Consider the following 26,063-nt stretch of genomic DNA (forward strand, 5'->3'; position numbering starts at 1 on the left):
TTGCTTGTGTTTTTATTTCAGATCAGTGGCAGAAGCCCTCAAGACTGGTGGCACTGTGGAGCCGGAGTATTTTGACCAGGTCACCATCTACTTCAGTGACATTGTGGGCTTCACAACCATTTCAGCCCTCAGTGAACCCATTGAAGTAGTTGACCTTCTAAATGACCTTTACACGCTGTTTGATGCTGTTCTTGGAAACCATGATGTTTACAAGGTGAGGAGTACCTGCACACGAGGATCAAACCGTCTATGGGTCAAACGCTCTTGTAGGGTTTTTTTTTCTAGGTCTCTTTGACATCTTTTTCAATTTATTTACTTATTTTTTTAATGTAATGGTATTTGTTAGGTGGAGACAATTGGTGATGCCTATATGGTTGCCTCAGGGCTCCCAAAACGGAATGGAAACAAGCACGCAGCTGAGATAGCCAACATGTCCCTGGACATCCTCAGTTCGGTGGGAACATTCAAAATGAGACACATGCCAGACATCCCCCTCAGGATACGAATCGGGCTGCACACAGGTAGGCAGTGGCACTTGCCTGCACCTGAACATCAAAGAACTCCTTTGCAATTGTATTTCCAGCTTTGAATGATTTTTCCCTGCTGCCCCAAACCAAGCACCCTTAGAAGATGCTTTAAAATCTTCCATAGCAACAAGGGCATTAAAATGGAAGCACAAACCCCAAGGAGGAAAATGGCTCAGTATCATCTGGGGGAGAAATTGTGTGTTCTGTCGCAGTCAGGTACTACATCAGACACGTTATCACAAGGGTTTTGTTGTAAGGGTGGCTCTTTGATGTACCATAGGAACTTCACCGGTGTGGTATGGAGACATCCAGTGATGTCTTTGTAACTCTGTTCTGAAATAAAAAACACAGAAAAACAGGCACATAGAGTGAAATAATGAAAAGGTTGAGGAGATTTGTTACAGGTAGGACATAACTGGAAGAATATTTGATACAGCTATTAAGGAAAAGTTATATTATAAAGAAAGTAAATTATCTCTAATGTTGAAGTCATAATATATTCAATTAACAGAAAACTGGCTTGTTTAAAAAGAAAAGAGGAAGTTCTTTTTTTTTATACAAAGTGTAATTAAACTCCAAAACAAAAAAAACCAGTAAGACTGGGGTTATATAAGCAAAAGTATGACTGGGATTTTAAATGGAGGAAAAAACATCTGCTGTTATCATAGAATCAATATTTTTAGAAGAGATATGAACCTTCATAATTTTATACAATAGTCTTCCATTAATAATTCTTTTCCCAGCTGTTCGTCACCAGACTTCTTGCGTCTTCCTCTAAAGTACCAGGTACTGCCCATTGCAGGAAGCCAAACAATGAATAAGACTGTCCAGGACTCTGACCCAGTATTACAGGGTTTTTATCCTTCTGCCTATCTGATAAAGCCCACATTTTTGCAGCTGTGGCATGCAAGTGTTTTACAGAAGTCAATATCCTGTTCCCTGTTGTACACATTGGGAAACAAGAGCAGAGAAAAGGAAGTCTCTCACTCAGAATATCCCAAGAACAGAGCTGTGACTATATAGACCATATAGGTTCTTCTTTTGGGGTTATCTCTGAAAACTCATCTCCCTACTGTTTTCTTTGCAGTTCGGGGGCCTTAGCTGGCCATTCACAGAAGTCTAAAGTGTTAAGGAATAATTGCAGGAGCACTGTGGGTTTTAGACTCTGGCAGAAATCAGATGAATCCATGGCCCCAGCTTGTCTTGCCCAGAGCAGGAGTCTCTGGAGCACCAGCAGCACATTTTCAACATAGAGGAATTCGAAGTGCAACATCTGCTTCTGCCTGTTGACAGCAATTCTGCAACACACCTTCCATGCACCCAGCCAACAATTTGTCCCTAGGTGATGTGTACAGGGGGTAGCTACATTTTTTCTTGTTTTTATGAACTCTGGGTATCTGGAAAGTGGTGTTGCTGTGAGCTGTTGTGTAGGGTGTGAGAGGAAGAGGGGAAGGAATTGGTGTTTTCTTTCTAAAGAAGCAGAAGCCAGATCTTGTTTTGCACAGATCTGGCAATGTCATAGTGTCATAGGAGAAGTGAGAAATACATGTTCCAAAGCAAACCAGCTCTCTGAGCCACAGAGCTGACAGCAGAGTTTGATTAAGCCTAGACCCTGAGGAAAGAAGCATGAAGAGGGAATCACCAGCACCATGAAAGCATTGAGGACGCATCTGGGGGAGGGGAGGGCTTGGCTAACACTTCCACTGTCCTGGAAAGGATGGAGAATGGGTGTGACCACTAGTTTTATGGGCCAACTGCTCTCCGGAAACTGGGGCCAAGAAGAGCTCATGATCCCCTCTTTGGAAAAGCAGTAAATGCTGTTTGGGCATGGGCTGCCCATGTCCTTCCAAGCCTAATGGAGAGCTACACCTCTGGGAACTTCTGCTGCCCCATGCCCATGGTGCGCTTGTGGCAATGCATGGGTAAGGTGAAGAGGACAAGAAGACCAGTGTTTGGTCTGCAGTTTCTCCCCTGCTTTAAATGCACCCTGGAGCCTTGGCTCTTCTCGCTTGACTTGACTACACATCCAGAAAAACTCAGCTGACTGAGCTGTTTCCATGCCATCCATGCCTGGGCTGGAGCTGGACAGTCAGGGAGAGTGGTGGTGAGAGGACAAGCTTTTCCACGGAGGCTGAAGAGGATCTGTTTATCCATCAGGCTCTCTGGCAGGCAGACCTGCACTTCGATTGAGCTTATTAACCTCTGCGGCACCACTGATGGTTGTTGCAGAGTCTTAGCCAGCACGGCTCATTAACTGACCCTGCAAGCCTTGGCAAAGAGCCATTTCAAAACAAACCAGTGAACCTGTGTAATTAAACAAGTAGGCCATAACCTTCTCATCACAGTGTATCTGGTTTCTTCTGAAACTTGTTACTGTGGGAGATCTATCACTGGAAGTTTTTGTTAACCCTTTGCTGAAGCTGTCTAGACAAGGGGGAACACACACAGGCAGTGAAGGCAGCGAGTGAATGAACTTTTGGATGCTTTCAACATGGAGAAGTCCTTTGGGCATGCTTACACTGTAGGGTTGGTTGTGAACTAATAACTTTCTGTAACAGGACAGACTTAAAAGTAGTACTCCAGAAAGATAGTGCCTCACTCTGAAAATCTTGCCTATACTAGGTTGTGAGCTTTGCAGAAATGATTGGATGATTGCACTGAGTAGGAAACCTAAATTTAGGCACCCATGTGGAGGTGTTGCCAGGGGTGTTAGGCAGCCTGCACTCATTTTGTGATTGGTGGAGATCTGGTGGACACATAAGTGGACCCTTGAGAGCTTCTTAAAATGGAATCAAATCCTCCTCAGCAAGGGCTCTTTTGACAAGAACCACTTTTTTGTGTCCTTGCAACACCTATTGCAGAAGGAGCTTTGATCCTCACTGAGATGTTTGAGTGCCGCTGTCATGTCATCACCACAAGATGAAGAGAGGTGGTGCTGTGTGAGTTAGTGTTTTCTCAGGGAAAGCTCTTACTGAAGCATGAATTAAAAAGTCTCCAAAAAGACCCTTTTTTATGCGTATGTCACATTAGTGTGCACGCATTAAGGACCAGTTAGGTAAGCATTAGGTCCTTGGCCCAGTAGTATCAACAGTGCCTTTACAGAAGTGCCTATAGACAAAACCCTGAAAAAACTTCCTCTAGTGGATATATGTCCTCTCCTGAAGAGCTTGAACCAAATTAGTGAGTACTGATAAGGATGGGAATTAAATTAGAAGGGATTGTGAGGAGCAGTGTCTCATCCAAGGTTGCACAGCATATTGGCAGTAAAAAAACCCTATTAAATCAGGTTCTCATGATCTCCAGCAGTCCCTGCATGCTGTGTTTGATCCAGGCATGCTGTTTAAGTCCTTGTAACATTTTTGGTATGACCCATTCTTCCTCTCTTTTTTTTTTTTTTTTTAATCTTTAAGCAAGTGATGCTTCATCAGGCAGGAGTTAAAATCTGTCTTACCTCTCAGTTTGCGTCCTGTGTACATTATATTAAAATCCTGTTACTTCAACTCTGCAGCAACAACTTTTCAGAGGTCATAGCTTGAGGAGTTCTTGCAAGCTTTCAGCTATGGAGTTTCATTGTCCTTAAGATGTATCTGAAAACTATATGAAAAATCAGTTTTTGTAACTAAGAAGGCTAAATTCACAGTAAAATTACATTGTCTTAAACCAAGTAACTGATCCCTTCTAAATTAGGCTATTATTACAACATTTTAACCTACAGCTTTTTATATTATGAAAAACCTTATCTATAGCATCGTTTCAGATACTGTTGCTGATGTACATTCACATCTCTTGTAACCTTGCATGGGAAAAGATTTCCTAGATACCAGTTTTTACTAAATCTTAACCCAGAAGGATCACAAAATCCAAAAGGCAGGCAGAGCCGGAAAAGTCATATGACATGCAATGGAAAATACAGAGAGGCCTCTCTTTTCTCTGCAGGAAACCCCACACCTCCTTACATTGCTGACAGCATTCTCTTTTTTTTTTTTCTTTTTCCTTTTTTTTTTTTCTTTTCGCATTTATTTTGCAAGCCTGATATTTTAAATTCTGGGTGATGAAATTTAGCATCTCATCTTTCAGAGCACAGTCCAAATATTACGTAAGCCAAGTGCCCCAGATGACAATTGTCTGTGCTGTTTGGCTGTCACACATTTTATCTCTGTGTGTGTGCATGTTCATGTGAATCCTCCACACATACCTCTCCCTGAGAACTTGGCACTGATTCTTTGGGAGCTACTTTGGAAAGGAATGGATCTCATCTAAAGAATGAGAAAGAGGGAAATAAACAGTTTTTGGCTAGACAGGCAAGCTAATGATGCCTTCCTTTCCAAGGAGGGGACACAGGGTGGTCCAGCGTGCTGCCAGCACCTCTGGACTTCCAAGGCTGATTTTCAATCTGGCTTCACTGGGACACAGGACATGTCACAGGATCTGAACTTTAGTTTTCTCAGACGGAAAAGGAGGTCTTTTTAAAATGAGATTGCAATAGTCCTTGAGCTTCCATGAACTCAGAACAAATTTCTCCCAGATGATGCCAAACTGAGGTCCTACCACACCAGACCTTTCTCAGGCATAAAACACTGAGGTGCAATACAGAGCAGTGCTTAATTTTCAATCTTATAGCAAGCACCAAGGTCAATGAGATCTTTAAAAAACCTGCTCCTGTATTCCCAAGTGGTTTTTGAATATCAGAGGAAAGGATAAGATTTGTTTGTTGGTGAGCCCCTTGATTTGTGCAGTACCATCTGGGTTACACAGATGACATGTCTTTCAGGGCCTTGCGTGGCAGGCGTGGTAGGGCTTACCATGCCACGGTACTGCCTCTTTGGAGACACGGTGAACACGGCATCACGAATGGAGTCCACAGGCCTGCGTGAGTATTTGGGAAAGACCCTGGCGTGCGTGGTTGAACAAACTTCTCAAAAGAGATGAAGAATTGCGCATCTGTAGTTACAAGCTTTGTAACTGAATCATGTCTGAAGAAAGGGGCAAGTCAAATGACAAAATTCAAAGCAGCCTGAAGGGGAGGGCATCAGCTTTGCCATAATAGGTCAGCTTTTAAGACCCTGCCTTCCGGCTACAGTCCTCTGATTTGGATCCCACCAACCAAAATCAACATGAATATTGCCCTAGATTTCTCCTACATGGGCTGGATCTTGCTTTCAGTCAGTGCTTTGAAAACCCTTAACTCAGAGCTGTTCTTGCACAGTAAAATAATGCACTTACCTCTCATGGTCAGTACAAGGCATGCTGGAGAGAGAGAAAAGCAGACCACATGCAACGATGTCCTGCAACATGATTCTATGAAGGGTATCATGTGTGATGGCTTCATTTATCAGCAATAACAACTCCACGAACAAGTGTTGGCAGGTCCTAACAAAATCCTTAAGCTTCCCTTCCTATTCGGGTTTTCTTGATGTCTTTCTTGGTGAGTTGATGTTCATGCTATTTTTCCCTCAAGGTCTTGCCTTTGTTTTCCTGAGGTTTCCAGTTATAAAAGCACAGTCTACATGCACAGAGCCAATAGCTGCAGCAGATAAGACAGTACCATCTCTCAGCTGGTTCTTATTGTCCCATGGCTGGAGACTTCTAGACGTGTAAAAAGAGCTGGTGGGCAAGAAAAGTTTACCTGCTTTTCCGTCATATGGGTACACAGATCTGCTGTTTGTTGCTGTCCTTGGCTAAGATATGGATATGCAAACCATAGCGGCTGAACTGTGGGTGACACAGTGGACAGCTAGGGACAACAGTGTCAGAGCCCTGGCTGTGTTTTGAATTTGCTTTTGATCTTCAGGCTGTCAGTACAAAGGCAACGTCTCGTATATTTTAATCCTTGATCTCTGGTCTTCCTTTTGATATTTTTAACAGCTCTCAGAAATTACCTATTATGGCTAGTTTAGAAGCCACATGAAGTCTGTGATATTTAATATTAAAATCTTGAGGTCTTGCCATGCTAGAAATATGTTGCAGTATATATGCCACATTGGAACTTTTTCACTTTTTCATACAATCCTCACATTTCTAGCTCCAGTGACTTTGATTAGACTAATTAAGACTAACAACTAGGCTAATCATTAATTAAGGAGAATTGCCTTTCTTGTGATTATGCCTGGCTAATTTTAAGAGGCATGCATTGCATTTGGAAAGCAGTGAAAAGGAGGAAATACTTTGATAGCGGATTTCTAATGGCAAGACAGATATTTGAAGAATCTCAAGTTTAGACACTTAGAAGGGCAAAGTCCCACTGAGACTGGAGACATCAGGAGCACTGCAGATACAAGAGCATCATTATACTTTAATAGAAATGTATATAGATACACAGTAATAGGAGGATTGTAGGTTAATGTCCCAGGAAATGTAGCTTAAAGCTGTGTGGTCTGCATGTTTGAACTGAAGTTCTTCTTTCTGATTATTCTGCAAAAAAAATTTAATTGGTTCATCCCCCATCCTTCAAGGGGGAACAGAAAGTGATTGACATATTTGAAATAAAAGCTCAAAAAAACCCACCAACAAAGGAAACTATTTTGGGGGAAAATGATTCAGAAACATTCCTTGGCTTGTTCACACCAGCAGAACAACAACAAATTTCAGTGAGTTCCAGTAATGGCTGTAAAACAAACTGGGAGAGATGGGAATTTAGTAAAGGTCTTCACCTTTGCCCTTTTTGTTCATTGGCTGTTAATGGCAACTCTGGCAACTCATCAATTACTGAAAAACGCAAATGGATCTAGATGCACAGCCACATTTTCATTATCTCCCCTTGCAAATTTCGTCTCTCTGCTCTTCATCCCAGCTTTCAAATGACATTGGGTGTCTGGAGCAGGACAGTCAGGTTTTTTTCTTTTCTTTCTTGCTGCCTAGTTATGCTGTGGCAATAGATAAAAATGGCATTTTTAGTTCCATCTGACAGCGTTGCTGAAAAACCACTTACCATCTTTATTAACAGCTGGACTTCTACACTTAGCGTGTTTGGTATCCTTCTCCAGGAAGTCCCCAGTGTAGATCCCCTCTCACCCTGTGCTTGTTACAGCCCTACCTGGAAGGATCTACCCATCAGCATCAAACTCTACATAGGGGAATGCCACACAGCTACACCAGCTACATGCCTGCATGTTTTGGAGCATTTTTCCTTGCCAGTATGAAGCAGAGGGGAATTCACAGCATGTCTGCAGTATACTGATCCAGCTGCTTTGCTTTCCCTTCCCAGCTTACAGAATTCATGTCAGCCAAAGTACAGTGGATACTCTTCGGAGTCTAAATGAAGGCTATGAAATCGTACCTAGGGGAAAAACAGAACTGAAGGTAAGAAGGCCAGGGCTGTGTGAAATGCTTCACAGGAGAATCTTCTTGATTAAGGATTTTTCATATTAAGCTCTTGTTTGGCCTTCATCCACCACTCTTCTGCTGGATCCTTCCCAAATTGTCCCCATCAGTTGTTTCTGTGGGTAATTCTTGAAGGACCACAGGATCGAGCAATCAGCTGTATGTGCTGGATCTAACTATTTATTTAGGAGTCTATTTAGTCCACCCTCAATAGAAGCTGCTACTTTTCACATGTCCAAACAAGACAACACTAAATAATTCAAAACATCACTTCTCCCCTTACATGGTAAATAGACAGGAGCTTTGCTTGCCTTAAACACCTACAGTAAGAGGTCTGAATATGGCTTCAGGTCCCTCAACAATCTTTCATGAGAAGTGGAATCATCTCAACCAAGTGCACATGTCTGCAAGTGGACAGCTGAGGTAATTATTCCAGGTTTAGTCAATGGAAAGAAATGTTTACATAGTCAGTGGAGATAAATTGGCACTTTAGGAAATTATTAACCTGACTTACTTTCAGGGTCCAGTTTATGCGAAGATGAATGTCACACTAGAAATGTATGTTTTCCTCCACTTCTCCAGTCAAGGGCAATTGGCTGATATAGATGCCTACAGTTCATCAGATGCATCCCACCTTAAAAGCTAAATCATCAGTGGTGGGAGCGGAAGTTATTATTCTGATACTCAGCCCAGCAACAGTTGTAAAATCTCTCAATTAGTGATGCTAGTGCTGCCAAATAAGATGATTAGAGATCCTGTAGTTTCCCATTTCTGTTAAGCTGTGTAGGGTCAATGACCCAGATCAATGAGGGTCATTTGTAGATAACAGTTTGAACAAGGCCTCTCTTTTAGGAGAGTGAAATTCAAATCATCCCTGAACAATTGTGAAGGAGAGCCCAAGATTTCCAGCCATGCCCTGTCTCTGGATATGCATGAAGCCCTCAGAAACCCCATGAAGAAGTTATGTATTGAGCAGAGGGTGGTCAGAAATCTGGTATTTATCTGGATTTTTGTTTTTATTTTAGGGTAAAGGAGTAGAAGATACATATTGGCTAGTTGGGAAAAAAGGCTTTCTGAAGCCTTTACCTAAACCTCCTGAAATAAAGCCAGGGTAAGTGTGACTTCATCACCATTCAATACATTCATTAAAAGGTCCTTGTTGGTGTTCACAGGCTGAATAGCTGTCTTTCCATGTTATCTGTTTGCAAAGTCTACCTAATTTTCCTTAGGTGACTTACATTTTCAGGCATAGTACTGGGACTCGGAAATGATGTGGTTTCTTCAACCCCTCTCCTTAACCACAGTTCCCAGAAAGTGGCATGGAAACTTGATGCTTCCCCCCCATAGTGCCTTGGAGACTGAGCACCAGGGACTTCCTTCCTGAATCTCCTTCCTACTCTGTGTGCGTAGGACCAGGCCTCTGGTGTCATCAGTGTATGAGTGACACTCAGATTTTTCTCTCCTTCTATCAAAAGCCTGCAGAAAACACCAGCCTCATTCACCGTATATATAAACATGTTTTTTCCCTGTAGCACTGTTCATTTGAACAGAAAAATAAGCAGACTTTGTGTTGTAAAAATATGGCACTGTTAGGTAATTAAAGACTTAACGATGTTGCCTCCATACAAGTGGAGGTGAGCAAAGACTGAGCACCTGAAAATCATTAAACCATTTCGTAGCTTTGCAATGCCTGAGTTTGCAAACAGAGTACTCCCCTGTTCAGCTGTCACATGCTGTATGCCTGGAAAGGATGTTGTGGTCAGGGCATAAAAAACAGGAGTGGGATTTGTTTGACAAGAACAGTGTAGTCACCCACATTAAAGCTAGTCAACCTTGACTGCCTTTATAGTCAAAGAGAAATACGTGCTCAGGGGTCTGGTTCGACTGGTCTGCTTGGATGTCTGTATTGGAGGATGAATTGCCCTTGCAAGATGCCTATTTTGTTGACTGTAAAGAGGTCCTACAATGACTAGCTCAGAGACAGATGTCTGACAGCAAACAGGGTCTGTTTTTACTTTGACTCTGACTTCCCCTGAGCAATCTTGTTCTAAGTTTTGCCTCATTTCCTCTTAGTAAAATGAAGATACTTTTTATTTCCCTTTGCAGATAACGGTTAACTACTTGGGCAGTTGCATACAGGGCAGTCCTCGTGCTCAGAGCCCTTCCAGAGCTTTCTTGGAGTAGCACGGAATTTGCAGTATTTTGGGCCATAACTTTTAAGTTATTTGGGTGTTAATCAATGTGGAAAGTAGAAGGGTACCGGAAGATAACTTTGAGAGATAATATTTCTTAGGCTTGGAGGCATTTTATTGTTAATACTTGATGGAAATGAGCTATTGAGTAATGTGTGTTGTTACCAAAGATACTGTTATTCATGGGAAATAGGAAACTTGGAGGGGTTTTGCCAGATTGACAAGGTGAGTTGGCTCACCATGTAACTAAGGAAGCACCAGGACTTCTAACTTGAGAGTAGGTTTTTCTCATCCTGGTTTTACCATCTAAAAGTCATATGTTAGGCCCCTGTTGACTGTTGAGGTTCTTTCCATAATCCTCAAGGAACCTGTCCTCTGGTCATGTGTGCCAAAGTCAGACTCATGCAGGCCCAAGCTGTTTCTAAACATGGATTGTAAATGACAGAAGAGACATCAGGTCCAGGGGGACAATAAGAGGAGGCAAAAACTTTTCCCACATACCCAGGATCAGTGGATCTTGAGCATCCTTGTGTAACCTCAGAAGAATCCACCAGTAGCGCTGCAGAGAGAGAGGTATTCTTCTGCTCTTGCCCCAAGGCCATGATCTTCACTGTTCTTTTGCAGTATTTCTGTCCCCATAGATCATCATACAGCAGTGGAATGAATATGAAAGTAGTCAGAGGAAAAAGCAAAGTTGTACGAAACTGAATCTGTCATAGTGAAGGGTCAAAATGAAAGCTACACCCCATAGAAGTCAAAAGTCAAATGGCAGAAAGAACTAATTGGATGTTCAAGCAAAGCAAATACTTGGAGAACTGTCTCATGCATAGGCTGTGCTATTATCAGATAGGTATCAGACATTGTGTCCTGTTTTTCCAGCTGTATCTTGATGGTTCAGTTTTGTGCCAGTTTATGAGAGATTGAAAATTGTTTCTCTCTTATTGGCCAGTATGGTGGTTTCAAGTCACTGCCTCATATACTTCCATAGGTATTTCCTCATCTGTAGGCTTTTGAGCTGAAGAAGGATGTACTGAATAAATTCCTCTTCTACTCATCTTTTCACCCTGTCCTGGAGCAGCTCATCTTCTATTTAGGTCTTTCCTTTTCATGAAGTCCATGATCATTTGCTTTTCTCTCATGCCTTATTTTGTGACTTGGATGGCCTAAACATTTACAGATGGGCAGTTGTGGTGGTCTTGCTGAGAGGTAGTACTTATTAAGAGAAGGTTAATAAATTGTGCTTGGTCTCACGTCCATACTATGGAAATGCAAACCTGTGGGCCATGGATTTAAGGGTCAGATCCTAGGGGTGGAAGTTCTGTGTGAAGAAAGGGCTCAAAGTAACCCTAAGAAAAATGATTTCATCTTCATTAAAATCCCTGGATCTGTGTTTGACCCCATGAGTTATCTCCTGGAACCGATATGGACCTGGACAATTTGATGACCTTAGTTTCATTCATGGTCTGTTAATGCTTCTTACTGCCATGACAAGTCATAGCCCTTGAGATATGGAGTATTTCAGGTCTTCACTGCAGTGATTTATGGAAAAGACAGCACGTAACATAAAAAAAAGTGCTAACATCCTTTTATTTCCCATGACATAAAACCCATCTGCCAATCAAAGCTGTAAGCACAGTCCTTGGCAGGAGGATTTCTTGACATTTGAAGGCAATTTTCCAGCTCTTGTAGGCGGTCATGAGCAGATATGTGATCAAGTAGCTCATAGAGCTGTTCATAGATGTATAGGGACATATCAAGCTTCATTATCCTACTGTGATCACAGCAGACTTGGCACCCTAGACCTGGAGAACAGTCCTTGACCTTACAAAGGTGAATTTATGTGTAGGTTAGAAGCGAAACTTCAGCAAACCTAAAAATATGGAAGAATATTTAATTAAGTCATTGGGTTAATACTAATGCCCCAGTAAAATACTGTGATGACAAACCCTTCTGGTATTGCTGAAATTGCTGATAGAATACATCTGATTGTCTGGTAATAAACCTCAACCCACCACCAAATGACTAACAAAGGAACAATTATTGCACCTACATAATTTGTATTTAATTGATCAACCTCTCTGTTTAATCCCAATTACAGACTTATTGGAAGCATTAGTTGGAACATTCTCATTGATTTCCACTGTCTGCACCAGGTTTTCATACCTTTACAGTTGTTAAGGTGTTCAGATAAATGCACTTTATTCTTAAAACCCAAGTGCTGCGGGTGACATGGCTCACACAGGATACAAAACATTTTAATTAAGAAGAAAAGTAGTTCAATTAAAAGATCTAATATGCTTCTTACCACCGCTACTTTCTTCCAACCATGCATAAAATCAAATTAACTAAAAGGTTATTCTTACAATCAACCTTAGGTCAAGATGCTTAGGGTCTGTATATCTGTTTTCAGAAGTGAAAAGCTTACTGGAAATCAAGTAAGAAACCCCTTCACATGCTCTTTTTATGGGATAGGGTGGAGGTTCACTAGTAGTCCCAGGACACAGGAAAAGTGCAAGTTTAATGTCCAGATTGCAGCACTGGCTCCTGCCGCAGAGAGTTTTCCTTTTTGAAGGATAACCTTCTTCTGTCTAGGTCTGGTCAAATCTCAGTTTTACCTGCTTTACATGGGAGTTTTAGGTTAACTTTGCATCACATAGAACAAGGGAGGCAGTTCAGTAGGCTCCTTAGTCCTTTCTTTGCTCCAAGGCAAATTTCTACAGCTTTCCTGGCAGATGTCTGCCTTGTAATGAATATTATTTCTCCTTCCTTGCAGCTTGTTAGGATTTGTTTTGCTGCATCTCAGGATCTTGTGGGCTGGGGCTCCATTGTGCAATAGCCAAGGCAAAGAAAAAAACTTTCCAGGCAAAGAAAAAAGCTTTCCACAAAAGCCTGATGCTGCCACAGGAAATAGTAGCAAATTGGAGTGGACCTAGAGAAGGTGTAACAAGATGAGGAGATAACACCACCAAGCATGCTGAGCAGTCGAGCAGCAGCCTATCTGTAAGACAGATTTTTTTTGAGATTTCACAATCAGATAGGTTTAAAGGAGGGCTGTGAGGTTTCTTCGAAGGTACACCAGGAGACTAGTTCTGGGGCTGAAGAGCAGCCATGGAAAAAGCACAAAGTTGCTAGTTCATAAATGTGGGACTTGGTAGTTGGCATCCTGAGATGCTCTGGGACAGACAGCACCTTGTCAGCACTGGTGGACCACTCCTCTTGTCCAGAACAGCAGAAAAGATAGGAGGTTATAAATATCTAGCAAATACAAGCCTGACCTGGACTAAATCACAGACGCATTTGGCCAAGCACTGAAAAAGTATCTAGCACTAGGAAAAATTCAATAGCTAATGAAGTTCAGGAAAAAAACCCCAAGAGCCAGGACCATGTTCATTTGCAGTTCCAAGGAGATGAGTGACATACTCAGTCTTCTGACTTTCCAACTTTTACCATCCTGCTTCAGAAATCCTTTGCGCTGGTACTGAATACAGTGCTTTCAATCAGCAGGAGCCCTCTATCCCAGGAGGCAGTTTTATCTAGAAACTTTCCCTTTCTAACACTATTTTAAAGTATCTATGGAAAGTTAACCGGAGGGGGGAAAAAAAAAAAAATACAATTCAGCAAAGAAAGATACAGATCATGGGTCCTCTCAGGGTTTTAACCATGAACCCAGCACCCAGGTAAAGAACATATGAGAGTTTTGGATTTTTATCTTAAACTCAGTCCCTTCTCTTGTATGAAATCCTGCAGTAGGTCTTAAGTCCAGAAGAGTGGATAGATCATCTAGCCTACCACCATCCACAATGTTAAGTACAACCTGATGTGAGAAATCACTAAAAACTGAAGATGCAGCCAGTATAGGAGAGAGTTTTTGGGCTCTCCCATCCTCACATACATGAGGATCAACCCTGGAGAAAGCACCGAGATCCTTGTTTGAAGATGAAATGGATAAGAAGCAGTGAAGGATGCTCAAAGAATCCATCTCCCAACACCAGATGAGAAACACCTTTTTATAAGCCAGGAAAAAGACACCCATTAGGACAACATGGCTTCTTCTACCCAATACAAACCTTTCATTGCTTTGTCTATGTTGAGGCACCCTGGCAGGATGGGAGATGATCAGTAGGGACTCTCCAGTGTTGCTGTTGCTGATGCTATGTCTCTCTGGGGGTATAAGCAAAAGGATTTCCAAACTCCTATTTGATGTTTTTCACCCAACGCACTTTTAAATCAAAAATAAAAGAGCTTGTGAAGCAAACAGCAGTGAAAAACTGCTGCTGCCCTTACATAGCTGGTATTATAAAACAACATCATAACATTTCCTAAATAAACTTTATATAACATGTAACAAGAGTTATTTGGGGAAATCAAAGCATCCTCTGGCTCATAGGCTTGAACACCCAATGTCAGGACAGATGCTTTTTGCTTCACAATCAAATACTTTCTTTTCAAATTATTTCTGAACCCCTAACACAACAGCAAAATGCAGAAGAAGGAATATTCTGGTCATGGTTATGTCATAATGCAGGTGAGAAAGAAGAATTTTTCTCTGAAATCTGATTGAGGGGAGAAAGGGAGTGAAAGCCAGTGACAAAATACCCTTTGAACAAGGTGCTCTGACTTGGAATGTGGTTGCTCCAGCTGATAAATTTAAAAAGCTCTTTTTGAGCAAGCTGAGGTTTCTGGGAGAATTTACTGGAATATTAGATTAGAGAATTACTGCTGATAGCAAGAAACCCTAAATACAGTGTTCAGAAAAGAAGCAAAGTCAGGTAGTGGCACTGTTTGGCTGGAAGATGTGATTCAATGCATTACCCTTTTTTCCATGGATATTTCTACAGATTTAGGGAAAGGTAGTTCTGAAACTGTGCTGAGGACCTGGTTGGCTTTGTGGATCGTATTCTGGCTTGCACGTATGGCCTCAGGCATGGCTGAGGTGTGCCCAGATATGCCTGGATGTCCCCAGTAGTTTCTCCTGTCTCACAGAGACAGACTGGGAAGTGAAGTGGGAGCTGAAGGACCCTTTGAAGGATTTTTTTGCAGAGGGACAGAGAGAGCAGCAATCAGCACCTCGACAGCAGTAGAGGCTGTCTAAGGTAGGTCTGGGCTGCAGGACTTCATTTGAGGGTGTTTCTCCCTGGATCTGCCCACACTTCCCTTGAAAAAAGAAGCAGAGGGAAGCCCAGTGATGAGTGATCTGAGCTGTCTGAACAGGAGCCAGCTTGAGTCTAGGAACATTTTTATGGTGTTGCACCTGCTGCATGGGCTGGCCAAGTGAGATCTCTATCCTATCAGCGTACACTGCTCTCCCTCGTGCCATCTAAACAGGCTTTCTCGTTATATAACAGCCAAAAACTCTTTTATGAACAACAGTGCTGAGGGACAAGAGGGAAGAGTACTGAGGAGAAACCATCTCAGAGCTGCTTTTAACCTCCCCAGCCAACTGCTTCTACAAAGCTACCAGCCATTTAAATAAGAAACACTGGAGTAAGATGAAATGTGGGTTAAACTGAAATAAACCACCTCAGAAACAAGTAACCCCAGAGACAATCCTGGCTGGTTTAAAGACAAAGGTGTGTTGGAAGCTGTAATTGAAAGGGGTCCAGTGCTGGTTGGAGCAGGACCACAGAGCTGAGATGTGATGGGCTGCCCAGGATACCTGCATCTTGCAATAGGGTTTATGCAAAGTGGGGATAAGAGAAAGAGAAAGGAGGGCAGAGAAGATTATGTCTGCATCTGTATGACCCAGGTCTTACAGCAATTTGAGTTGCAGTTGTTCGCACCAAAGGGTACAGAGTGGCCAAGTCATAAAGACGCTCCGTCTCTGTCTGGGTCTGAGCTTTTCCCCCCTGTAACTGGGAACTAGAAGTTGTGTTGGCTACCTAAGGTTCAAGCTAGGGCTTGTGTTTTCAACACTCAGAAAAAAATCATTGTAACATACCATATTCAGAAAAGAGAATGGAAATTCCTTAACTGTCCTGGTAGCTGGGGTGCGGGACCTTACAGATTTTCTCCTCCTGGCTTTGCAAACAAGGTGGTGGGAAGAGACGACCTTGCAAAAAAATAACATCTGACTTCTGACAGAGGGGTTTTCTGAGAAGTTGGGATGGAGGGTACAGAATCAGCCCTCTCCAGTTGCTCAGACATTAGTGAGCTCAGGATTTGTGTCAGTGTTGTTTGCACTGGATCTTCCTTGTTATTGTGCTGTGGATGAAGGTCAAGTCATCATCAAATGGTTATTTGATACTTGTGTGAGCAGTGTTTGGAGGTGGGGCTCAGGCAATCTGATACTGTGCTTGATCCCCAAATACCCTGGTCAGGTCTTCACCTTCTGTGGGTCACAACCTGCTGCACTATTGTGCAGAAACAGGCAGCAACCTCCTCCATTCCCCTGTGGATGAAGTCCTGTTGGGTGGACTCAAAGAACAAGCCCCTCACACTTACCCATGTACGGCTGAATTTTGCTACTGCTTGCATGAAGGGGCTGGAGACAAAGTATTCCTCTCCCCCCTCCAGCTGATAGGATTCAATCTTATTAAAAGTTATTCACCTCTAGTATAGACATCTCCATATGAGCTGGTCATCTTACACATATTTAGAGTCAATGCAGAAGAAACAGGCACTTCTAGATGTATCTCTTCTGCTCCACAGAGGTCATCTACTCTGGGATAAACCCCTGCTGTGGTCCAGCAGTGCCTGCTTCCTTCCACAGGCCCAGAAGAGAGCCCAAGATATTTGGCTCAGATGGAGACATCTCTGTTGCAGATAGATAAATTTCAGGGAGATGAATCCCACCTGAGCTGTAGATTTGCAGAAGAAGCCATTTCTCAATCAGCCCATCAGGATTATATCCTCCTGGCTTACTTGTCCTTGGGACCCAGCCCTAAAGTCTCCAGCACTCATGGGAGGGTTTATAAACAGGGATCAATGTTTCTGTAAAAAAGAAAGATGTTCCCAGATTTGAGCATTTAGGTAAGGCATGGAAGGGCAGCTTGGTTAGACGTTTCCATTTGTAGGATAGAATTGGCAAAAAAGCTGAAACTTGACTCCAATCTCCCTCAGGAAAGGCTGTTAAATTTGTGCTAAGCTTTCAGGGAAAACTGGCTGTCTCTAAGGGACAGTTAAACAGGACTTCAGTTTGGAAATGTGCCCATAGCTTTGAGAGCTGAGAGTTTCTGAAAGCAACACCCCTGGAAGACCAAAAGGCACTGAGGCAGGAGCTGAACTAACCGAAGGCATGATCTTCACAGCAGTTTTGCGCTGCTCTTCCCTTTGATGAATGAGGGGGAGGATCAGAGGAATAATGGAATAATTCTCCCAGGATTCATCTTGTCTAACCGATTCTGGATACAGCCATGATAGATATATAGTTTGTGCTCCTAAATCAACAAAGTCATTCATCTCATCCTGGGAGAAATGTCTAAGATGTGTCAAGAGCCTGGTTATACAGATTACAAAAGATGCCTGTCTCAGAGCAGGCACTTAACTTTGGAACACTTAAAATTAGATTAGCTAACCTCACCCTTTGCAATAAGTCGAGCTGAAGAGATACAAGAAGGGAATAAATAAAATCGGAACCAGGCCCAATATTTGTTTTCCTTTTTCGCACTAGAAGACACTTAACTTTCACTCGGTCTCCATTACAGTCTGTTCTTTATTGCAGATGAAACTGAACTGGTTCTTTCTCTAATGGCCTACCTGTTCACTGCAGGTGTAGCGCTCATGGGTTACCCTCGGAAGAAATTGCAGAGTTCAAAAGGAGGAAAGCTGAAAAACTCCTTGGCAAAAGGGCCTAGATCTGAGGTAGTAGCTGTAGGACAGTCCCAACATAGCTCTGCTATTTAGTGTCTGCTTATGTGTTATTTGTCTGTACTTTGCTGGTTTTCATGTCATACCTTTTTTTTTTGTCAAAAATATGCATTATTCTTTTAAAGTGTCTCATTTAAAAGGTGCTCAGAACAGCAGCAAAGCTGTCTAAAGATAGTAGTAGCCTTGTTGGGCAATTTCCTAGCAAATTTATCACTTGTTATCGCATTCATTCCTTAAAGACATACAGTATTACTGTGTTTACCTGCAGTGTATTATCGATCCACTGGATGTCGATGTGCACTGTGCCAGGAAGAGCCCAGTCCATGGTAAACACAGAGATAAAGCTGGAGTTGAAGCCTGGAGGAATCCAAATTGCCTGTTGTTGCTTTTCTGTAATGTATATCTCCTGCCTAGTGTAATTCCATATCTCATGACATGAAACATGATGCACTCATCACTATGGTACCTACTGGTACAAGAAATAAATGTGGATTTAGGATGAGTTGGTTGGAATTCAGAAATTACATGGAGTATAAGAGCATGACCTGAGGTGCCTGATTAAATAGGTGCTACCAGAACAGGGCTGGCATATAAGCATGCACACCCACACAGGCACATGGAGGGTCTGATGTCCTGTGAAAATGCTGCATGGTTGGTTTTTTTAATAATATCTCCAAAAGAAGCAATAATGCTTCTGCTTGGTGCTTCTGAACTAACTTTTATTTAATTTCCACTTTCTTAGAAAAAGACAGAGGTGGATGAAAGCCCAGAGTGCCTAGATATAGGCTGGTTACAAACCCCTAAGATACACCATATCAAGCTGATGGATTACTCTAAAGACTAAAGTTCCATCCAATTTTCTCACAAGGATAAAACCCAGCAGAGAACTTTTGGCTGTGTTCCTCTTTCCCAACCACAGCATTTAAAGATTCAGGGGGTGTTACTAGGCTGCTTTATCTCCCTTAAGAGATTTTTAAATTTTTGTCTGAGGCTCTCCCTAGTCTAGGAGTTGGGCAGAAATTCCTCATTTAAGAAAAAGATTTAAATATGGGACACACTGTACACAGACCTGCATAAGTACTATCATGTGTGAACACTCACTACTAAATATAAGCTCCAAGGCACAGAAGACTGCCCTGCTGATCTACACCTATGAGCACAAGCTACTTCTCCAAGGCCAGAGACAAAGAGGATCTCTCACTTGGGCTAGACGTGCTTGACAAAAACTGCACGTATACTGATACAAAAATATTTAGTATGTATATCATCCACAGACATAGACTTCTGCACTGAAGCAAGGCTGATTAGCAGTATATTATAGAGAACAGAAGGTCCTCATTAGCCCACTTGGCTCAATTCATGGGAAATAGCAGAAAAATCAATAAGGCGTTTATACCTGGAGCTTTTCAATAGTCCTAGTTCAATCTGTCTTCTGTGCATGAAGCTTTCAAGGGAGGCAATTATGTCTTCAACAGCCACTTATTCCCACATGCCTGCTTGGTCGTTTAGTGACATTTCCAGCTAATCTATCTTAGACATTTATGATGAAAGGGAATATGCCATCAATAACCTTGTTTTTCCTTCATAGCAATAAAGGAACAGTCTACAAGGATCTCAAAAAAAGTGATCTACAGTCCATTCACCCAGTTTACAGTCCTATTAGTCTGGGACTGCAAATTGTTAACAGTCTTATGGGGTCCTTGCTGTGATAAGATAGGGATCCCCATCTCGGAGTATTTATATATTTCGGTGTATTCATCTGGCCTGGAGTCTAGACGAAGGTCAAGACTGTGCTTCTTATGCTCAGGAAGTAAATCCTTTAACCTTGAAAGAGTGACTGTGGACTCTGCTGTCCTCGGTGGACAGCTGTTTTCAAAGAGAAGTGATGGTTGTGGTCGGATCTTGATAAAAACATACAGCAAAGCATGAGGAACACCAAAGTGCACCTCCAGTTACCTGAAGATAAACCTTTTGGCTATACCACTAGTGATCCTTATACTTTGTCCTGAGGTAGGACCTGTGGTCTTAACATGGACTTACTAACCCACTCACGCAAGTGGGACTCAGCCCAGAGCACCATGGTTGTCAAAGACACTTGTGCAAGGCTGGCAGATGAAGCAGCAGATGAAGACCATGTACGATAAACCATGGCATCTCAAATACTGCTAGGCAGTATTGTCAGGCAGCTGAATCCCACCCCTAGCATCTTACAGTGCTTCTGATATGGAGAAAGGGATTTGTCTCTTTCCATCAAGGCCGAGCAGAGAACTGTCCCACAGAGAGGTCAATGACTCCTTGTGATCCCTAGATTGACCTCACTTTTGAGATGAGACTTAGACCCCATGCAAGTCAGTCAGAGTTCGTTGTGGAGTTCAAAGGGGTGAGATTTCATCCCAGTGAGACTGGTAGCTGCTGTGTTTATGGCAGGATCCATGGTGTATAAATCTTAGTGCCACCTGTATTGATTTTTCCTGACCTTTAGATGTAAAAGCATACAGGTAGCATGTCATGTATGGATCCCAAGTCTGTGATCACGTAAAAGTACTGAGGCTCAATTTTTTAAGTTGCTTTCTCTCTTTTTCCCCCCTCAAGACTTTGCCTCTCCCTCTATTCTGACCTCTTGTTCCATGAGCTCAGCTTAGTGACAGGAGATCCCTCAAGGTTCTTTCTTGTTCAGGATGTATAGCAAACACCCAAATCATTGTGTCTTGCTGGCCAAGCCATAGACTAGCAAGGTGTGGCTGACCAAGAGTTAAGATCTGAAAGCTCATTCAGGACATGGTTTTTGATAAAGAATCTCTCTGTCCTCAAAGGTGAAACCCATGCCTATGCAGAAACCCATACAATCACAGCTTACTCCTTCAGTCCCACTGCAGCGATAATGTCTGATGATTTTGCCTGCATGACCTTTCCAAAGATTAAAACCAGAACTGCAGAAACCAAACACTCATTTCTATAGTTTTTTTTTTTTTTTCCCCATCATATCTTTCTTCTCTTACCCCTTTCTTCCACTCTGAACCAGCTAGTTCTCTCTTGGTATGCAGGGACATCTCCAGCAACACACTGGAAGGCATATCTTCTTCATCAAACACCAAAAAGGCCTAAAAAAACCCCAAAACCCAAACTTTTTCCTTGTTTCCTTAGTGGTTGCAAAACATTTGGGATCATCTTTAGCAAGGGTATCAGCTCTTTCTCATAAAGTTCAATGAATGAATTTTCAGGGTGGATACTCCACTGAATCCTAAATCGCATTGGGTTGATGCATTTGAGTGATTTCTTAAGATTCTGCAATTTGCCTTTAGATACCCTTCCTGGTTTTTACCCTTGGTTGTCCTTGGCTGCCCTTGGTCTCCCTCTGAGTGTGAGAGTGAAGGGAACATGACTTGAGCTGAGTTTGGAGGTCCTGGCTCGTCTCTTGTTGAATCCAGATTTAAGAGCCAGTCCTTAGGCACAGGTAACCAGACCATCAAACACCACCTGAAGAACCTTAGGTCAAATAATAAAATACAATTCCCTTGAATGATAACAAAAAAACATTAGATATGTAGTGCTACAGTACAGGGTGTCAGAGTGGTCAACCCTGCATACCTGGTTCTGGTGCCAGTGATATTGGTTGACTTTGCTATAGTCTTATATATACTTTAAAGTACATTTATATACTTTATAGATATCTAATAGATACTTTAAAGACAGCTCATTCTGTGCTGTCATTACGGGCAGTTTCATTAGGCTGCTTAATAATTCTATATTAATAATTGGTCATTAGTGTGAATAGTCCTTGGGCCTAATAATATTCATTTCCCTCCTTTCAAGACCTCATATCTTGCACTCTTGGCACAGAATAATAGAATCATAAAATCATGGAATCACAGAATGGTTTGGGTTGGAAGGGACCTTTAAAGCTCATCTAGTCCAACCCCCCTGCAATAAGCAGGGACATCTTCAACTAGATCAGGTTGCTCAGAGCCCCATCCAACCTGACCTGGAATGTTTCCGGGGATGGGGCATCTACCACCTCTCTGGGCAACCTGTGCCAGTGTTTCACCTCCTTCATCATAAAAAATTTCTTCCTTCTATCTAGTCTGAATCTGCCCTCTTTTAGTTTAAAACCATTACCCCTTGTCCTATTGCCACAGGATCCCTGCTTCATGTAGTCAGTTTTACATATATATTTTATTCTAAAGTAACTGCTTGTTCATTATACAATGATGGTGTGTACAATTTAAAGCCGTATATATATATACAACAGTTTCTCAACTCTTTCTTTTTAAAATCTATATAATCACAATGGTGTTATTGGTATGGGTTAGCTTTGGTTCTTTTCAGTTTTCAAGAGCTGGAATGATATTTTCTTCTATTATACACAGTAAATTTGATTTCATATGATGCTCTTTGTAGGACAGGACAGCTGCATAGTTGAGATGTGCCTAAAGCTCTGCTATTCACTCAGCTTCTGTCCTCCTACAAGTCCTTGAGGTTTGTTTTGTCTCTGAAACCCCCATTATGTTATAATAAATCTGTGCCCACCAACAGGTGGTAGAACCTGGGCATCATTGATACTTGGAGCATCTTAACAAATGATCCTCTTCAGCTCCATCACATTAGCTGACTAGCCTGGATCTAGATGTAGTCTCTCAGTTAGCCCAGCTCTTAAGTCCTGCTACTCAGCAGAGCTTATTCTGTCAGGAACAGTGCCAGGCTAAGACAGCAAAACCACACCTGGATCTGAGATGGCTGTCAGGGCTTTCTGGTTCTCTGCTTATCCTGTCCTGGGCTTGGTGAGGTCATGGGGCTGTCAGAGCAGCTGGACCTTCAGATGTCTTATTGGTGGCAGTGAATGACCTCAGACTCAGAGAAGCCCAGTTGATTAACAGGGAATCGCTTTTATTACCAGCTAGGGGCTTTATGATGCTTGTGATGCACAGTTAGGAATGTTTTTCAGGAGCAGCTGAAGCCCTCTGGTTGTTTTTATGTAAATGTAATTTACATTTGTAAAGTGAATATCCTTATAGAATCATAGAATCGTTTAGGTTGGAAAATACCTTTAAGATCATCCAGTCCAACCATTAACCTACACTACCAAGTCTACTCTAAGCCAATCAAGGGTAGACTAGACTAAACCATGTCCTGAGGACTAGACTAAACCATGTCCTGAATGGATGTCCCTTGGATGAAAGCTCTATGTATCCCATTAACCGATGCAACAGCTCCAGCAGTTGTATGGTCTACTGGGACCACCACATTCCTGCAGTTCTCTACCAACATCCCTCCTTGTCTGATGCTTCTTGATGGCTTTGAGAATGTCTAATGTTTCTGCTTTGTCTGACCCAAAATGATGCAAAACAAAAGGCTAATCCTTAGCAAGCAGGGTTGCTAACTCCTTCTCTCTCCTCTGTTTTACAGCCACAACTGGCCAGATATGCTGACCAGGAAACTCAAATCTGTCCTGAGGGACACAAAGAGGACACTGACAAAAGCAACCTTTAAAGAGCTGGGGAGCATGAAGGAGGACAGAATAAGTATGGAAGAGGATGAAATCTGAGAAGAGCATAGCAAAGAACTAGTAAGATCAGGATGGACACCCTGAAGCCTACCCAGCAGAGGCGCTCGCGCCCTCCATTTAATTCCCTTCCAGCCAAAAGCAGTATAATTGATGAAGCCTCTTAGCTCTTGCAGGGAGTGAACCTGAACAGGCAGATGAATCCTGACCATCATCTCTTGTGAAACAGGGCAGCAGTTCAGAGCCGTATGTGTGCATTTTTGGCAGGGGTCCATTACAGAGGAAAGTGATGATGTCAGCAGTGCCAGCTCTTCATCAGCATCTGTCACAAGGATGAGCCCAAAGAGTATTTTAGCTAGGTCTACATGGCAGCACAAACATGTCCGGCTGCACTTGGGCCTGGATTCAAACAATGATGCCAAGTGCTAAAATTGTTTAACTGTTTTGCATTAAATAGATTGTTGTTGTTGTTGTAGGAAACTCTAGTTTCATGAAAATCAGTGCAATTCAGAAGCAAGTTTTTGACAACCACAAAAAATATTTTTTACTCCCCCACAAGGGGAAATTTGGAATCAAAATGTTTTGTTCCTGTATGTCAATTTAAGCTGAAACATTTTCCTTTAAATTGACATTTCAGCTGCAAATGTCATTTTAATGCTATTTTCAAATTGAAATGAGAGTTTTGAAATGAAACAGTTTGGTATGAATCAATATTTGTTTCCAAATGCCAAAATGTGATTCTGCTCAAAATGTCAAAATATGTCATCTTTGCAATTCCAGATCTAAACTGGAAGAACATTTTGTTTTGCTTTATACACACACACATATACCATATCTAAAACATTTTATGCTTTTCATCCCAAAGCAGGATGAAAACGGAATGCCAAGATATTGGAAAACTGAGAGGCAGAGAATGACATTCTGCAGTACCTTTAGCTGAGTAATACTAATAAGATATGAGTTCTCTTTCCTGCAAAAGTGGGGCTGAGGGAAAGTACATCATTTAAGCAGTGCAAAGCCTAAAACACATCACTCTTTTTCCTTCCCAATCTCCAAGTGGTATCAAAGGCACTTGTCTACAAAGTAAGCCTCCCAGAGAGTAAAAATACCTTTCTGCAAAGGGCCAACATTTGGCCTGTAGGCACTTCTCACAGAGCACACTTCATCAAGGTCAAACAATTTTGTCATTGGCCACTTCTTCTTCCAGTTTTTTTACTGCTGTTCAACATCTGGCTTCTAACAAACTTCTGGGAATTGTTGTTCTCTCTCCTGCAAGGCTGAAGAGAACCACAGATACAGTAGTTTAATCAGTATTACCACCAGAAGATGCTCATTGAAAACACAGAGACCTTTCTCAAGCTCAGTTTGAACTCTTCTCATCAGAGCAACCAGAGCAGATTTTTAGCATTCAGGTGATAAATAAGGGTCAACAACCACTAGCCAAACCTTCTATGGTTATTGCAAATATCTTTATGAAATGAGGCAAGCCAGACTCCACAAAGCTAAGGAAGGTAGTACTTTCACAACTAATTCACCACAGCAAGTATAAAACACGTGTACTGTCAGAGTAAAAGCTGTTTGGAGTATTAACATCTGAAAAGTGAAAACAGAAGGGAAATTCATTAATATTCTTTAATAATGAGATTTTACTCTGTGGCACCTGGTTTTGTGAAAGAAAATTTTGCTTATTTTGTGATGAGAGTCGATATTCCAGGTGGGAGAAGTTGGCCCTTGAAAGGCATCTGTCAAAAGGTTCGTATGACACTTGAGCTGTCAAACAGGGCTTTAGGAAAGCTTTCAGCTTCTGTACTATGCTCACCCTCTGTTTGCAAATTCGTTCAGGAATAAAGTCCTGTGGAAGAGACATGGGCCAGGCAATTCTGACACAATATATCTGAATATACAGTTCCAGGAGGGATGTTATCTGGATTGGTCTGTGCAAGCATGAGTTTAAAATCAAACAATTTCTGCATAATTCATGTCTTTTCCATTATTTTTCCGTGTTAAAAACTGATCAGTGCTGTTCTGTTGCGTAGTGGTGTGGGTTCAATCAACCTGACCTTACATCTTCACTAAAAAGATTTGCAAGGTGTGGCAGGCAAAAAGCACATCCTGTCTATGGGGGACAGATGATCCCTCCCTCTGCTCTTGGTGCGGTATTTCCACACAAGTGAGAGTTGCGTCAATGGATTCTGCTTGGAAAGGCCTGTGTGTAGTCAAGGCTGGCCTCCAAATGAAAAGAAATACCCACAGTGATGTGCAAAAGGAGAATCATCTGGCTAAGTATAGCCCTGTAAGTTGCAGTCTGAGACAGTCAACCAGACAAGTCTCCTAGCAGTCAGAGAAGGGAAACAGGCAATTTCCCAGAAGTGTTTCTTACGCTCCTACTTGTGGATACCTCTGTGTGTTCTGGGTGTCTCAGGTCCTGTTACAGTTAATGGACATCAAGTTAAAAAGTCCAAGGAACCTAATGACTCAGCTGAGCCTAAAATGAGTGCCTACATCTGGCTAGCAGTCACCCCTAACCTTCACTGACTATTGGCAAGGTCTCCATTCAAGCAATAGAAGCCTAGTGCACACAGCGATAACCAACTGGAGATACCTGTCATACAATAGCAGCTGCCTGAACACAGGTGCTTCATGCCATTTAGGATGCCCTAGAGTACCTACAGAATCCAGACAGAGCTGATAAACAAGACACAGGACAAGATTCTTTTG

At 42.1% G+C, this 26,063-nt stretch overlaps 1 protein-coding gene across 1 annotated transcript in view; it reads left to right on the forward strand.

Annotated features, from left to right (window-relative positions):
* Positions 1–23,387, forward strand: part of GUCY2F (guanylate cyclase 2F, retinal) — a 45,090-nt gene extending 21,703 nt beyond the window's left edge. The window contains exons 13-18 of the mRNA XM_075726617.1: positions 22–214; positions 347–521; positions 5,299–5,397; positions 7,732–7,826; positions 8,873–8,958; positions 23,249–23,387. Coding sequence (XP_075582732.1) covers positions 22–214; positions 347–521; positions 5,299–5,397; positions 7,732–7,826; positions 8,873–8,958; positions 23,249–23,387 — 787 coding nt within the window. The remainder of the gene's footprint in view (positions 1–21; positions 215–346; positions 522–5,298; positions 5,398–7,731; positions 7,827–8,872; positions 8,959–23,248) is intronic.
* Positions 23,388–26,063: the final 2,676 nt, after the last annotated feature.

This window comes from Pelecanus crispus, chromosome 1 (assembly GCF_030463565.1).
Source record: "Pelecanus crispus isolate bPelCri1 chromosome 1, bPelCri1.pri, whole genome shotgun sequence".
NCBI lineage: Eukaryota > Metazoa > Chordata > Aves > Pelecaniformes > Pelecanidae > Pelecanus > Pelecanus crispus.